The sequence below is a fragment of the Myiozetetes cayanensis genome, unplaced genomic scaffold (assembly GCF_022539395.1).
Source record: "Myiozetetes cayanensis isolate MyiCay16 unplaced genomic scaffold, myiCay2020 scf16, whole genome shotgun sequence".
NCBI lineage: Eukaryota > Metazoa > Chordata > Aves > Passeriformes > Tyrannidae > Myiozetetes > Myiozetetes cayanensis.
This window is the reverse complement of record NW_026087270.1, coordinates 14,312,621-14,326,992: the sequence shown is the minus strand read 5'-3', so window position 1 is coordinate 14,326,992 and position 14,372 is coordinate 14,312,621. Positions and strand designations below refer to the sequence as shown.

Here is a 14,372-nt window from a genome sequence, read left to right as displayed (position 1 = left end):
ACCGAGTCAGCACTTCAGCATCATTTTTTTCTCTCCTTAATGCCTTTTAGCAAGACAGGGCGCCAGGTGGTGGTTATGTGTCCTGAAGTACATCGGCTTTTAAATTATATAAAAAAGAAATAGCGCAGGTTTGTCTCCCCATCGCTCGTGCCCCTACAACATCCAAGAACATCCCTCGGAAATTGCCAGAGGGACAAAGCCCGGCCGTGCCAGGACCGCTGGCAGCTCTTGGCAGAGGGTGTCAGCAGCATGTGCTGTCAGAACTGTGCCACTTGACAGCGAGTGCTGGGGAGGACGAGCTGCATTAGCACAGTCATGGTTTCTGATTTCTGAGCTTCCCCTGGGCTGTGTGTGCAGGGAAACCCGGCTCCCGGGAAGTCCTGGTGCAGCCACTGACAGCAGTTTGAACCCTGTCACGCTCGGTGCTGACAGGTCCTGTCACGTCAGGTAAAGAGAATATACCTGCCACGAGATGTTTGTGATGCATATCTGCGTGGCAGAGAGGCTAAACAAGGCGCACGAGTTGTTAATTTTGAAGGGTTTTTTTGTTTTTTTAAGTCCACTCATTTGCAGGTAATAAGGACATAAATTTTGTCTCCACGTGTAAAGTAGGTGCAGACCTTCAGTACCGGTTAAACACAGGATTATCATAAATCTAGCAGACTTTTTGTAATGGTTGGGCATTTCTTCCAGGTGCTGCTTCCTGTGAAGTTGTCATAAAATCTGCATTTTTGCCCTAGGTGAGGATGGGGATTCTTTCCAAAAAAAGAATGCAACTTTTTGCAGTGTCATATTATCATCTGCTTTTAGGCAGTATGGTATTTTGGGTGACCATCATAGTACAACTTCAACATTCTCAAACACAAAAATAAACTAAAAGCATGTAAATAACAGAGAAGGAAGATCAGCAAGAATTTGCAGAACAAACAAACAAAGAAATAGTGGAGCCTGTGTACTAACAATAATTTTTTTGTCACTGCTTGTTTTGAGAAGCAGGTTTGGAAGACTGTGGTGGAAGGGAAGTCAAAGATGTGAAATAGAAATGAACCATTGATTCAATACTCATCAAAAGGGCTGAATGCTTTTTGGGTCGTTGACCATCATGTTTTAGATGACCATATGCCTGACATTAAGTTTCAGAGGAGCTGCTGTAGGTGGTAAAAGGTCATGTCCTTGGGAAATCTGCTGTTCTACTGTTACAGCAGGATGAATTTACAGGAAATGTGCATTTTTTTATTTTTACTCTGGAAAAAAAAAATGCTTAATGAAAAGTTATTGTAAATTTTTCTATGGAGAAGTAGCTTTTCACAGAATTTCATCTTTCAGTATTGCGTTTTGTTTCTCTCTGGAAAATGCACTGGGGAAACATGAGTTAATTGTGTGTGAGGAATAAGAGCGCCAGACACAACTGCATTAGCAACAAAACTTGATAGTCATTAGAGTTGTGGGTTTTTTAAACTCACAACTGTTCAGGTTCAAATCCCATGAAGGAACTCATTAACTATGTGTGAAAGTAGGTTACATGCATTAATATATAAATATGATTAAGTGTGGGGTGGTGGTTTTTTGTTTTTTTTTTTTTTTTAAAGCTTACTCATGTCTTCTCCTCGGGCTTTCAAGATGTAAAGAACCAAAAATACATGTGCTTAGTTCTTGTAGGGCACATTAAGAAACACATTTGTATTACCTGCCTTTGCAGAGCCCAGTTTTTACCTGCTGCCTGTCTCTCTTCTTTTTATCACTCCAGGATCTCTCTCTTAGTCCAGCTGGTCTTCACATTGGGTAGAGTTGGTCAGGTAGGTTGCCAATGTTGGAGCATTATGTTTCCAGCCAAGGGTGATGTTTCAGTGGCTCTTTCTGGAGATAAAATTAATCTCCACCTTGTACCTAGTCTGTGCAAGTCCCATTTATTTTGAGTGTCGGTTTTGCAAAGAAAATCTGTTTAGGTTTCTACATGAAGAGTTACTGCGGGAGAGTCAAGAATTTCCTGCCCTTGTATTTTAAGGGTAGCAGATTCCAAAGGGTGCTGTGGTACCACAGGCTGTTACAGACTCCAAATGCCAATTGATTCAGGTTGCTCTCATTTGAAAAATTCCAATACAAAGCTCAGGAGAATTAGAATTAACTAATTTCAGAGGTAAAACTTGGAAGAAAAAAATGGGTGGTTATGTGAAACTTGTAAGTGAAGCAGTGGGAAGTATGAGTTGATGTTGTGTTTTGAGTGTCTGGCTGTGTCATTATGTGCTGTGGCTGTGGGCAAGTTGGTGGGCGAGTTCAGAAACTGTAGGGTTTGCATGAATGCTTAGTTTAGGGTGTGAGTAGGAAAATAAGTAGGCATGGACCTTGTGAGGGGGTGGTTGGGTGTGAGCAGAGTCTATGTGTGCTGAAGGATTTGTGCAGCCACAGAGAGAGGAGCGTTACCTGTTTTTGAGTTTTGCATGGAAGCTGTTTGGCTGACTGGTTATGAGTAGGACTCTTGTAAATTACAGTGATGTGTTTTCCCTCCAGTTATTTGGCAACTGGATTATCCATGCAGCTCAAAGATGGCAGCTTCAGTGGGAAGGGGCCACAGAAACACATGGAATGTCATTGGTGTCGTGGGTCCCATCTGCCTGTCTGGTCCTTACTGTGGCTTCTGCAAGTACAAAAAACTAACAGATGCCTGTTTAATTTTTAAATGTTCGGTCTGTGGGACCAGTAAGACTTTTAATTTCTGTGGTGGTTTGATTCTTGAGGTCTTGCCTCAGCTGCCTAACGCCAAGTGGCTTGTAGTCCTCCAAGGGCAGTGAGGTCTGGGGTGGTTGTGTGAATTCCTGCAGAACTGCCTTACATATACAGGTTTATCTAATCCCTCTGTGTGCCCCTGGAGCAAATCCTGTCATCTACAAAACACAGAAGTCTTCCTGCATATCTGTAACATCTTGTGGTGTGTTCCTGAGCCTGAGAAAAGCAGGGTTCCTCGGGAGGAAACTGCCACAGGACAGAGCGTGGTTTGGCTCAGAGTGAGGTGCATCCCAGAGAAGTTAAACTGGAGCCAGGTTAGCTCTTGATTTTCTCTTCTGGAACAAGTCAGCCAGAAGCCTGCACTCTTTTTGTAGCACTCTTTGTCCTGGCACTTGCCCTAATGTAGATCAGGTTCTATTGCCCTGGCTTCATTTGTTTCGTTTGAGAGCCCGGTGTAAATTACAGTGGCATAAGAAGGGCTTTTACCAGAACAAACCCTGCTTGCACTGGTAAGTTTGGCCCAAGCTGTAGCATATATCCGCCAACCTTTTATAGGATAGACTTGCTCCAAGTATTCCTGGTATCCTCAGCAGTAGCAGCAGATGTTCCCATCCCAGCAGATCTGTCACTGTCTGGCATGACTCGTTCCTGGCCAGCTGGAACTTGCAACTCTTAATATTTTGCTCGCTTGGTGTCTGCCTGCCTGGATCACGGGGAGCATGTGGGAACTACCTGAACAAAGAGGATATTTGAGCTCATATTCTTAGACCAACTTAGTGTTGTTATGCAGGGGTTGTGCTGCTCTGGTAGAAATTAAATTAGGACGTTTTTGTTACCTCAGCGAGTTTTGTCTTTGATTTTCACACATCTGTGTGAACAGATTACAGATGGCTGTTTGTGCTCTATACTGTTCCCCAAGGCTTTTTGAACTCACTAATGGACCAGTAATCTTATTTTCATCTTCTTCCAGATAAGCATAATGTAGCTAAAGGAGAATGTAAATGCAAGGTTAAGTTCACATTATTTTCCATGCACTTGTAAATAGCTGTAAATTGTAAATGGATTATGGTCAGAAATAGCCCGACAGCGTTTGCATCTTCTCACTTGTGCTGTTCAACCTTCTGACATCCCTAAAACATTGCAGGCCTTGTGAGACCCTGCACAGCCTCAAAATCATAACCTCTCTGCCAGTGCCGAAACAGATTTCCATGGAGATGTGGTGGGACGTGCCCCTGTCATTGAACTCCTGCCCTTTCCTCTGTGTGCTGGCACTTGAAGCATATGGAATTGTCCTGAAGGCATCCTGCTGAGACAGCATCCCTGTGTGAGTGTCTGGGAGCATCCCTGAGTGCTGGGGTGAGAAGTGGGCCGGGGCAGTTCTTGTTACACCTGTTGGACAATAAATATCGTGGAGCAAGGTCAGCTGGAAGCCAGTGCATGACCTGTAGCTTCTACCAATTTCTTCGTGCCTGTTTTGTTTTTATTGACATCTACAGAGACCTTTTGTGGTGTTTTAAAACTTTTTTCCAATTTGGGACGAGTGCTGAAGTCAGGAACACAATCAGCAAGCCCTGGTTTAGCTGGATCGCTCTGTGCTCGTGCCAGGGCTGGTTCCCTCTTCGCTGGGTGTGCAGGGCAGTGTTGTGGTAACTGCACTCTCGAGGAGGGCTCCAAAGCTGTGTTGTCTTCAAGGTTTCTTATGAGAAGTTTGTTCCTGGCAGCCTCCTGGGAGCTTTACAGCCTGACCTGGCAGTAGGAAGTCAGGAACAGATCGGGCCAGAATTTGCTTCCCGACTTTCAAAGCTGTTTTTCAAATGAGGCATCATTTTGGTTCGGTTTTGATTTTTAAAAAATGGAATTGCAATGCTGCCTGTTGTGTTTAAGTGATAACTGAGTTGTAAAGTCTCTGTAACTTTGAGAGGCAATAAATCAAAATAGTTGCCTTGGCCAGAAATTCTGTGCCTGGCACAAGTCAGAAGTGCCTACACACGTATTATGTTTGGATAAGCAGTTAAGGGGCAACACTGATAAAGGTGTGTTAAAAGTTTATGATTTCAAAAGGGATTTAGGAGTCACTATACCAGGCTTGAGTGGGGAGTTGTTAATTTTATTCCTGCTCCAACAAGCCCCTAAAGATGGCCTGAAGGGAGGAAGCCATGAGGCTCTTACCCAGCCCCAAATAATAAAATAAAAAAAAAATAATACAGTTGGGCTGCTGCTACACGTCAGGCAAAGGGAGAACTGGGAATCAGAGCACCTTGTTTACCCAGGAGAACTGGAGATGAAATTTCTTGTCCTTCCTTTGTATCCCAGTGCCTGATGTAAGAGGCGAGTTGGGATGGAAGGTGTGGCAGGATGGAGCTGCTTGGGATGGCTGGGTAATTTATACTCTGTAGGTTGCCTTTACACCTGCATTAATTGCCTTGTTTGGCAGAACTTTTATTATTAAAAGAGCCTTTTTTTATTAGCATTTTTCCTTGCTTGGTTTAAAATGTGTTTCACGGCTGGAACGGGGCCGCTCTGAAGCTGCCGATGTATCTGGGGTTGATGAGTCTGAACTGCTTGATTTGTGTTTTGATTTTTTTTTTCTTTGGTGGGTATTTTTTTTCTTTCTGTTTTGTTTGTTTGTTTTGGTCTCATCTGCAGTTACAAAAGGAACTTCTTCCTGGTGTGGGCTGACAAATAGAAAAAGTAACTAAGGGTTTGAAGGATTTGTTTCTTCACACTCTGTTCAGGCTCTTATTCCCTATATCCTGGTGCTGAGTACCAGTGTAGTGTTACCTGTGCACAGAGGAGTCTCCAGTCCTGTCTTTGTCTCCTGTATTTGATCTTTGTCCCTGCTTAATATTTCCAAGAAAACAAAATAAATCACTGTTAAGGACAGCTTGCTTGTTGCCTATCAAGGAAATATGTTCTTAATACCATGTGGTTGGTGGCTGGTTTATGTCCTCAGGGTGTTGGTTTACATCCCCTGAACAATGTAGGCTGCCTAGAGCAGCTCTTGTTTATGGACATGGCTCATACCCTGCACTGGAGACTCCTGTGCTGGTGAAATCCGTGTTCCTGGTTCCTTTTTCCTCTTGGCTGTGTCATCACATTCTGTGATAGTCTTGCAGATCTGTGTTTTCCAGCTCTCAGCATATCCAGAGTTCAGGTGGCTCCCTCATTGGGATTCCAAACATCTTCCAGCTGTCCCACAATGCTACTCATGTACTTTTGATTTTGTCCATTCCACTTCATACTTATCAGCAGTTATGGAAATCTTCCTCTGATGTGGTGCTAATTTCTCCAATGGGCTGCAAGGATACGTGAGGTATAAAAACTTGTCTAATACAGCTTTTCTCAGCAGGTTCATTGGTGTTCTTTCAAATAATGATATTAGTAAGTCACAGGAATGTTTGGGTTGTTAGAGACACACTACACAGCACTGCATTTCTTAAATGTGTTTAATTATAAGCTTAACACCATGAGTATGGTACTGCACTTGTTTCTTCTAAGAAAGCATTTTTAACAAGTTTAAAAGCAGAGTTAATTTGAAAGGAGATGTATTTTCAAGTAAGACACTGTTCATTTCATGGTTTAAAACTCTATTCCAGAAATGTCTTCCTTTGCAATTCCAAGAAATCCTGCCCAATAGGTGTAGCACTGCTGGAAATCATCAATGTGGTGAATGGACTCGAGTGTCATGTGGAGCCATCAAATGCCATCAGTATGGTACAGGTTTCGTTCAGGAGGGGCTCTGAGTGATCCATGTGACCCAGCCTGCTGCCCAGAGAGGAACAGGGATTAGATATTTTTTTTCCCACTGTTTAAAAACGAAATAAACCCCCCCCCCAACCCCACCTTTTGAAATCCAATGGCAGGTGTTTCTGCCACAGGAAGGTACCTCATGGATGAACAACCACTGCTGAACCAGGTCTGCTCAGCCACGTACCCAGCTGTGCTTTGTGCTGTGCATGAGGTGCTTGACATGAGCCAGGGATGCCCAGCAGCTCATCTGGGTTGCTTGTGTTCGACTTGTTTGTAAACTCAGCTGGTACAGTTGGTTGGTTGTTTTCCAGCTTGGCTAAAGAAACCCAGAGTGAACTGAGCACTGAGGCAGGTCCTCAGTGCTGCTGAGAAGCTCCCAGGGTCCGTTCCTGGGCACTGCTTGTCGGGTGTGTGTTCTGTCTACTTAGGGCTAACTCACATGTTGAGGCAAGACACGCTGGTGGAGGGTAGATTTCCAATTTAGATTACAATCTAGCTCTGGATGAGCTCAGTGTAATCAGAGTAATTTCAGATTTTCAGGGTAAACAAGCTCTTCATTGAGCAAAGCCCTTGAGCCCTGTACGTGTCCCCTGTGCTGCTGCTGCTGCTGAAGGAATCACCTTGTTCTCTTTCTCATGGAGAGGAGGGGAAGCCACATTTTTTGCCTGACTTAAACTTGCTGCTAGATGAAAAAATTAGGTTATTCCTGGTTTTTGTTTCTCTTAAAGCAAGCAAAGCACCTTCTGCAGGTTTTTGTGCTGAGCTGTTAGGTGGACTACTTTGCCTTGAGATGTGAGGTTGCAGTTCCAGATAATCTTAAGGAGACACAGGAGAGACACAGAAGAGGCATTGCCAGAATCCTCTGAGAGCTGGCACCTTTTGCAGGGTGTGGTGAAGACTGGCTTTTATGTGTGGTGCTAAAGGCCAGGGTGCGACCTCAAAGGAAACCTTCTGATTTGGTTGTAAAATACCTTTTTGGAGGATGGCAAGTGGGTGGAGTGAACTGCTGCATCATGTTTTTATGTCTGACCTGTTTAATAATGTGATTATTAAGGGGGGTTTTTTTGCACGTAGAGAGAACCAGGCTTTCATGGGAGAAAATATTGCAGGGAGAAAGGCAGACACATGAAAAACTTCACCATTAAAATGGTCAGTCCTACGTTGGACTTAATTAGATTTAACATGGAAAGCTTGTACTTGAAAGACTTAAAACTGCATAAGGAAGCCCAGACCAGGAGGAGACTGAATTGGCCTTCTGTGTGTATCAAAAGCAGATTTTTTAAAGTTTTCTCCTTACTGATGCAAAATCTCCAAGTACTCACTTGCCATTTTTGGGACTGAGTCATCCTTGGGAGTGTGTTTTAGGTTTGGTGCATGTCTTTGCTGGAAACATTTGTTGGAGGTGCAACTTCATTTTAGAATGCTGATACTCTCTAGAGAAGGCCGAAACACTGGTGCAGGTAAAGGATTTATCATCAAACCCCAGTTTTATTACTCTCTGGTTTGGAAGGGTGGCTCTGCTGCTTCACTCCTGAGGTTTGTTGGTGTGGCAATGCCGGCAGGGCTTGTGCAGACTAGCCCTTACGGTTAATCTGGAGCAAAATCATTAATTTGGGAGGGCAGCCGCTTTCCAAAAGCCGAGTGTCTCCCTTGGCTCCTGCAGTCTGGCTCCTGACACCCTGCTGTGGCTGTGGAAGTGGGTCAGTGAGCTGCGGTGACGTCAGGGCAGGTGAAACTTTTGTGTTGCAAAGCGTCAAGCCCGGAGTGTCTGTCTCTTGTTTCCCAGATCTTTGGGTTGCTGCTCACTGGAAGTATAAACCTGCCTGAGGTGTCTGTGGTCTGGAGCGCTCTCACAGGCACAGTCTTTGCAGACAGGTGTTTTCTTTACCTGCTCAGGTACCGATATAGCAGCGCTCGAAGATTAAAGCATTCCAAGGGTTGTTTTGTTGTTCTCTTTATAACTTAGGCCACCATTGTAAAAACACACCAGTTTCTTATCAGTTCACAAACAAGGCAGAGATTTGAAAGATAAGAATTACGTCTGACTCAGGAAAACAAGTGCTATTGGTGGCAGCTGAGTTTGTTGTTTGAATTTTTGTTATCTTTACTATTTGATCTGGTTGGATTGTTAAAAATTATTATTCCCCTTCTGTAAAATTTCATCTGTAAGAAAACCAAGTTTTCAGACACATGGACTCTTTTTCAGTGTGATTCTCATTCATCTTAACTATCCCAGTGTCTGGTGCTGTCACAGGCACTTGGCTGTACGCTTGAAAGGATGATTGTGTTTTTCTTTGTTTTGCTCTTTTAAAGTGACAGTAAGTTGGAAGAGCCGTCTGAATTTTAACAAGAACTGTGGACAGTCTTAATTTACCTGTTGGTTTGCTTTTTGTTTGTTTGTGGAGGTTTTTATTACTGTTTGAATTGGTTTTATGCAACTAGACGTGAATTGTCACTCTGGCAATATCAGCGTCTGTCCTGAAGCCCTGTTTTCATTTTGAGAATTCACCTTGTTTATATTGCTTACACATACAGAAGAGGTACTGGAATTTTTTTCCTCATTCTGCCTTATGTGGTGTCATTTGAGATGACTCATTAGGGTTGTATTCCTTAAGTGATGTGGAACAGCAGATTCTAAATTTGTCACACAGACAACATCAAAACACAACATCAACCCAGTTGTTCTGATGCCACTTGCCCAAGGTGTTCTGTGTGCCAAGCAGTTTTCCTGAGGAGCTACAAGAGTTTGGGGTGGATGTTGAGCATTTATAGAACACTGTTTATGTTACTGGAGGCAATTTCAGCTTATGGTGATGATCTTAATTAAAAAATGGAAAATATTGTTTTAAAACGTCTATGGAGTCAAGCTGTTCAAAATGAAATTATTTGATAAAACAGGACGAAGAAGTTGCCATGTTTTATTTGCCCCAGCTCTATGTGTGTTTCAGCTGTGCTGCACTCCCAGCTCAGGGGTTTTCTGGTTGGCTGGGGGGGTTATTTCCTTCTAAATCTTGATGTTCTGGTCTTCCATCTGAATTAAGGCAGCCTTTTCTGCTGTGGTTTGGCGGCTTGGAGTGCTTTTAAAGTAATTAGGAATGTTGTCCACAGTGGGAAGCTGTCACATGCGTGTGTCAGAAGCAGCTGTGCTGCAGCTGGGCCCTTCTCTGCATCTTGAGTTTCTAGTTGCCACTTCCAGCTTTCAGCCACACAAATCACAGGCTGAGTGAATCATCCTGAGGAAGAGTGTGGTGGAAAACAAGCATCCTCCTTCTGGGATGCTGACAGGTGGGGAAGCCTCTGCTTAAGCATATCTGGCACCTTATTTTCTGAAGTGGAATTTGATAGAGGACCAGGGTTAAGTGTTCCTCCATGTGCCCACTGTCTTTCTGACCTGGGAGCAAACATGGTTTGAAATGTTCTCGTTCTCTCTGTGTTATAACAGAGGTGCCCAGGCCTCAGTTTGCTGTGAGATGTGGGTGCAGGTCGCAGCTGATGCTGGGTGATGCAGGAGGAGACAGAGCTCCTTGCCCTCCAATTCCATCCAGCTTTCTTTCCTTAGACTCACAATTTTCTTTCTTACACCTTTCCAGCCCCAAACCTGGTTATAACATGCCCTTGCATCACGTTTTCCCTCTTCCCAGCAGTCAGTAGCTGTCCTGCAGTGCGTGACGTGAATGACAAGGAGCACCTCCAGCTGCCTTTGGGAATGGCTCCCGTGTCATAGCTCAGAAGTATTTGTACCAAAATAAATAACCTGGTGGCTTATTAACCAACAAATTAAAGTCATGTGACAGATGGATAACTATTGCTTCCCATGACACATGATAGGAGCAAAACTTAGTCTGAACTGGGATGCATTTGCATAAGGTGAATGTTTCCCTCCATATGAGTGTCTGGAACTGAAATAATTTGATTTGTTCTCAAGGTTATTTTTCTGCTTTGACTTGGTGTTTTGGCCTTGCATCAGGGGCTGGGTCCTTTCTTTTCGGATTACCAACTGTTGATGCCTGAAAAAGTACACAGTAATTAGAACATCTAGCCCTGATAACACCCAAAAACTCTGAACAACACTTTCTCGTTACCAGGAAGCGTCAGAGTAAAGTCCACGCAATGAGGTGATTTAGCTTGGGTGTGTGCAGGTGATGCTAAGATGAAAGTTAGTGATAAATAGCACTAGTCCTTTCTCTAATCTCCCCATTAGTGCTGGCATCAACATGTTTATTGTATGCCTTGGGCCTGTTTTATGCCCCACAGTGTGTTGGACTGTCCAGGTTCTGTGTAGACACTGCTGTGTTTGACCATAGCAGCTACTCACAGGTACCTGACACATGCGAGATCCAAGTGCCATCCAACTGCCTCTCTTTTCTGCTGCAGCAAGTCACATGCTGCACACCTTGATTTATTTTATGTTAAATGAAAAGAAAAAAACAGTTTCATCCCAGGAAACCTAAAACTTGTGTAAATGGAGTGGTAGTAGCAGTAAAACTGAGGTTCGTTTGAATGAAAATGTGTGTGAAGAAGCCTTTTGCTCTGTGTTGGAGTTGAAAAGGCCTTTAACCCTGTGTTGTATGATCTGCATTTCCTTTGGAGTTTGCAGGCAGGAAAAGTGCACGTTCCACATGGGCCAGGGTGGCTCGAGCTGAGGTTCACGTTGTTGGTGTTGCTGGAGAAGAGCGTCTGGGTTAGAAATTGTACACTGACAAGTTGTAAATCAGTGCCTGCTATTGCAGCATGTGCTTCAGTGGGAGTCACCCAATTTTCCTAATCTCCTTCCAGGTGTTAGGAAATGAACAATTTCCTAATCCATGCCCTGTTGTTGTTGTTGTTTGTATTGTGAGTTGTGCTGTACAGACACTGAGAGGAGCTGAGCACCTCCATCACCAACTGTTCTGCAGTGTAGGAGAGGGACGACAAGACCACAGACATGATTAAGTAAAGGGCTAAAATTACCATCCTTATTCACACTTAAAAATAGCTCCTTACAGACTCAGGTTTTACTTGATGTGAGTTGTAGCTTATTTTGTGAGAAACTTAATTTGTTCTGATATGAGTAAGTAAAGCAGAATCTGCCCTTAGCTAAGTCCTATTTATGTATTAGTGTGAGCATGGATAGCAGAAGACTGTGACAAACTGGTCACTTCCAGCTTAGCAAAGCCACAACTTTTCACATTAAGAAACTAATTTTATCTAAGAATATGTTTGAATGAATGTAAAAATGCTTTGAAGGCTTTTATGTGCTGGGATTTAGATGTAGATATATAAACACACAGAGAAGTAATGAAACAAGTTTTCTGGTCTTTATATAATGTATTTTTCATTGCCTGAAGTGTGGAAAACGAGACATTCAAAGTGATCTTTCATTAGCTCTCGTGGCTGCTTGCACCAGACTGGTGGACACTGCTCACTTTTGAACACTTAAAGTTATCTTTCCTGGAAAAAGTGTTTGCACAAACAGCTGATGGAAAGCAAAGTGTCTGCTGTGTCATTATTAGTTCCCCCATCTTTTCCCCCAGTCCCTGTCCTTGCTATTCAAAGGCACGTCACGGTGTTCCTGGTATTTTTAAAGGAATTGCTCATAAGTGAGGTGTCCACTGATGCAGATGAATATTTAAAGCTCTGCTGAGCAGCACATGGGCTGTTTCCTGCAACTCTGAGCACATGGTTTGGTTACAGCCAGGCATAGCATTAGGCTGATAACATCATAAACTACACAAAATGGTAATGCAGTCCAAATATTTGTGCTGCCAGTGAATATTCTGATCACATCTGCTCACTCTAATTATTTCTTTCTTGGTAAAATATATGGGGGGTTTGGTTTTGCTTGGGGGTTTTTCCCAGCTTTATCAAAGCAAATTCTTGTGTTTCATCTGTCAGCAGAGCTGCTGTTCTGTTGGAAGGTCTGAGTGAAGTTTTTGAATGCTTGGGATGAATGAGCTGGGATAAAAAACACTTTGGCTCTTTGATGCCCTGGGTGGCTTGCAGGGCTAAAGTATTTGTTCAGTTTGGAAATGTGATGAGCAATATCAGAGACCAGACCTACATCCTTTCCGTGCTGATTCAAGGGACAGTTTTCACATCACACTGGAAGGTTTTAACATCCCTGCTCTAACTTAAGTGATCCACAGCTAGTGCTTGTTTCTTCAGGAAACTGAGAGCAAACCGTGCCCAGGTTTTGAGCTTTTCTCTTTTTCTTGTCTCCTCTCTTAGAACAAAACTGAATTACAATCCTCCGAAGGATGATGGCTCCACGTACAAGATTGAACTGGAAGGGATATCCGTTGATATCATGAAAGAGATACTCGATTACATCTTCAGCGGGCAGGTATGGTATTAAAAAGAACTAGACAGCAATTGGGCTATTTGTCAGAATAACTCAGGTTTTAACACTATCCTGAAAGATAAACCTGCTGAGGTTTAAAGCTTTGTGATGAAACTCCTGCAGAGTGGGGCTGTGAATGTGAAATAGAGGCAGCAGGCTCTGCAGTTGTCTCTGCTCGTCTCGTGCAGCTGAGGAAGACTTTAAAATTTAGAGTCAACGTCAAATGCTTGTATTAAAATTGGTGGCTACCTTCAATGACCTGCCTTAAAGCACAGAGTCTGTGTCAGCTGTGAAAGAGAGCTGGTTTGGTGGTAGAGTTTGAGACCCCATCCCTGGGTGTTAAGAGTACATCAGGTGTCCTCCCTCAGTGCCCCTCGTGCCCACCTGTCTGGCCTCTTGTCACTGTCCCCCTCAGATCTGCGGGCCAGGAGCCTTGGCAGGAATTAAAGTCGGTGTGTCCACTTTATTTGGAACCAGACTGATGTTGCTGAACGAGTGTTAACTTTCAGCAGGAAAAGAAAAGGCAGATGTGGCTTGAAATTCTTTTCTGGACATGCATTTTAAAGAAAAAATTATTTATGTGTTGCAGCAAAACTCGTCTTAGGTTCCCAGATGAGATGAACAATTTTATGGTTGGTTTCTTCAGGCGCAAAATTCTGCTCGACACCTTCTGCCAAGCAAATGCCTTTCCATCCCTGTGTTCACTTGTAAAGGGGTAGCAGTCATATCAGTTTCTCCTGATTTTTACACTGGCATTAATGCTCCATTTTTCAGCCACTGAGATTGAGGGTAATGAATGCGGGCATGTCATGGAACAAATGAGTGATAGTAGCTATAACTTCTAAATTAATTCTTGCAGATCAGGCTAAATGAAGAAACTATCCAAGATGTGGTACAGGCAGCTGATCTCCTGCTGCTTACAGACTTAAAAACTCTCTGCTGTGAGTTTTTAGAAGGTTGCATAGCTGCTGAGAACTGTATTGGTATTCGGGACTTTGCACTGCACTATTGTTTGCATCATGTTCACTACCTTGCCTCAGAGTATCTGGAAACTCACTTTCGAGATGTCAGCAGCACAGAGGAATTCTTGGAACTGACTCCTCAAAAACTGAAAGAAGTGCTGTCGATGGAAAAGCTCAATGTTGGAAACGAAAGATACGTCTTTGAAGCGGTGATTAGGTGGATTTCTCATGATTCAGAATCCAGAAAGGTCAGGACATCCAAATGTTTGTATTTTGAATGTGGTGCAGATGGGAGTGTTTGTTCTAATCAGTGGGAACTTGTAATAGGCCTGTTGCTTTCAGGACTGATCTTGCACTTACGGAATTAATTGAATTTTGCCTGAAATGCAGACCATGGGACTGCAGTAAAAGGGTGGAAGTGCTGTGGGTGATACATCATCTGCTGCCTTTATTATTTGATAGGCAGTAAGAAAAAAAAGCACCATTTTGGCATTTAATGATAGAGTCTTGTTTTCGTGGAGAGAAAGAGAAACTTTGAGGACTCGCTGCATTTTCCTAGTAACGTTGCACTGTGCAGTTTATTACTGCCAAGTATCAAGAACTCTGAAGTGTTTGAT

The 14,372-nt window shown here is 43.3% G+C and overlaps 1 protein-coding gene across 2 annotated transcripts in view; it reads left to right on the top strand.

Annotated features, from left to right (window-relative positions):
- GAN (gigaxonin) overlaps positions 1 to 14,372 on the top strand; it is a 28,537-nt gene that overhangs the window by 816 nt on the left and 13,349 nt on the right. The window contains exons 2-3 of one of the 2 annotated variants that reach the window (XM_050311174.1): positions 12,682 to 12,796; positions 13,653 to 14,003. In XM_050311174.1, coding sequence (XP_050167131.1) covers positions 12,682 to 12,796; positions 13,653 to 14,003 — 466 coding nt within the window. Of the gene's footprint in view, positions 1 to 12,681; positions 12,797 to 13,652; positions 14,004 to 14,372 lie in introns of those variants that run through there. The other variant, XM_050311175.1, reaches the window with a different exon arrangement.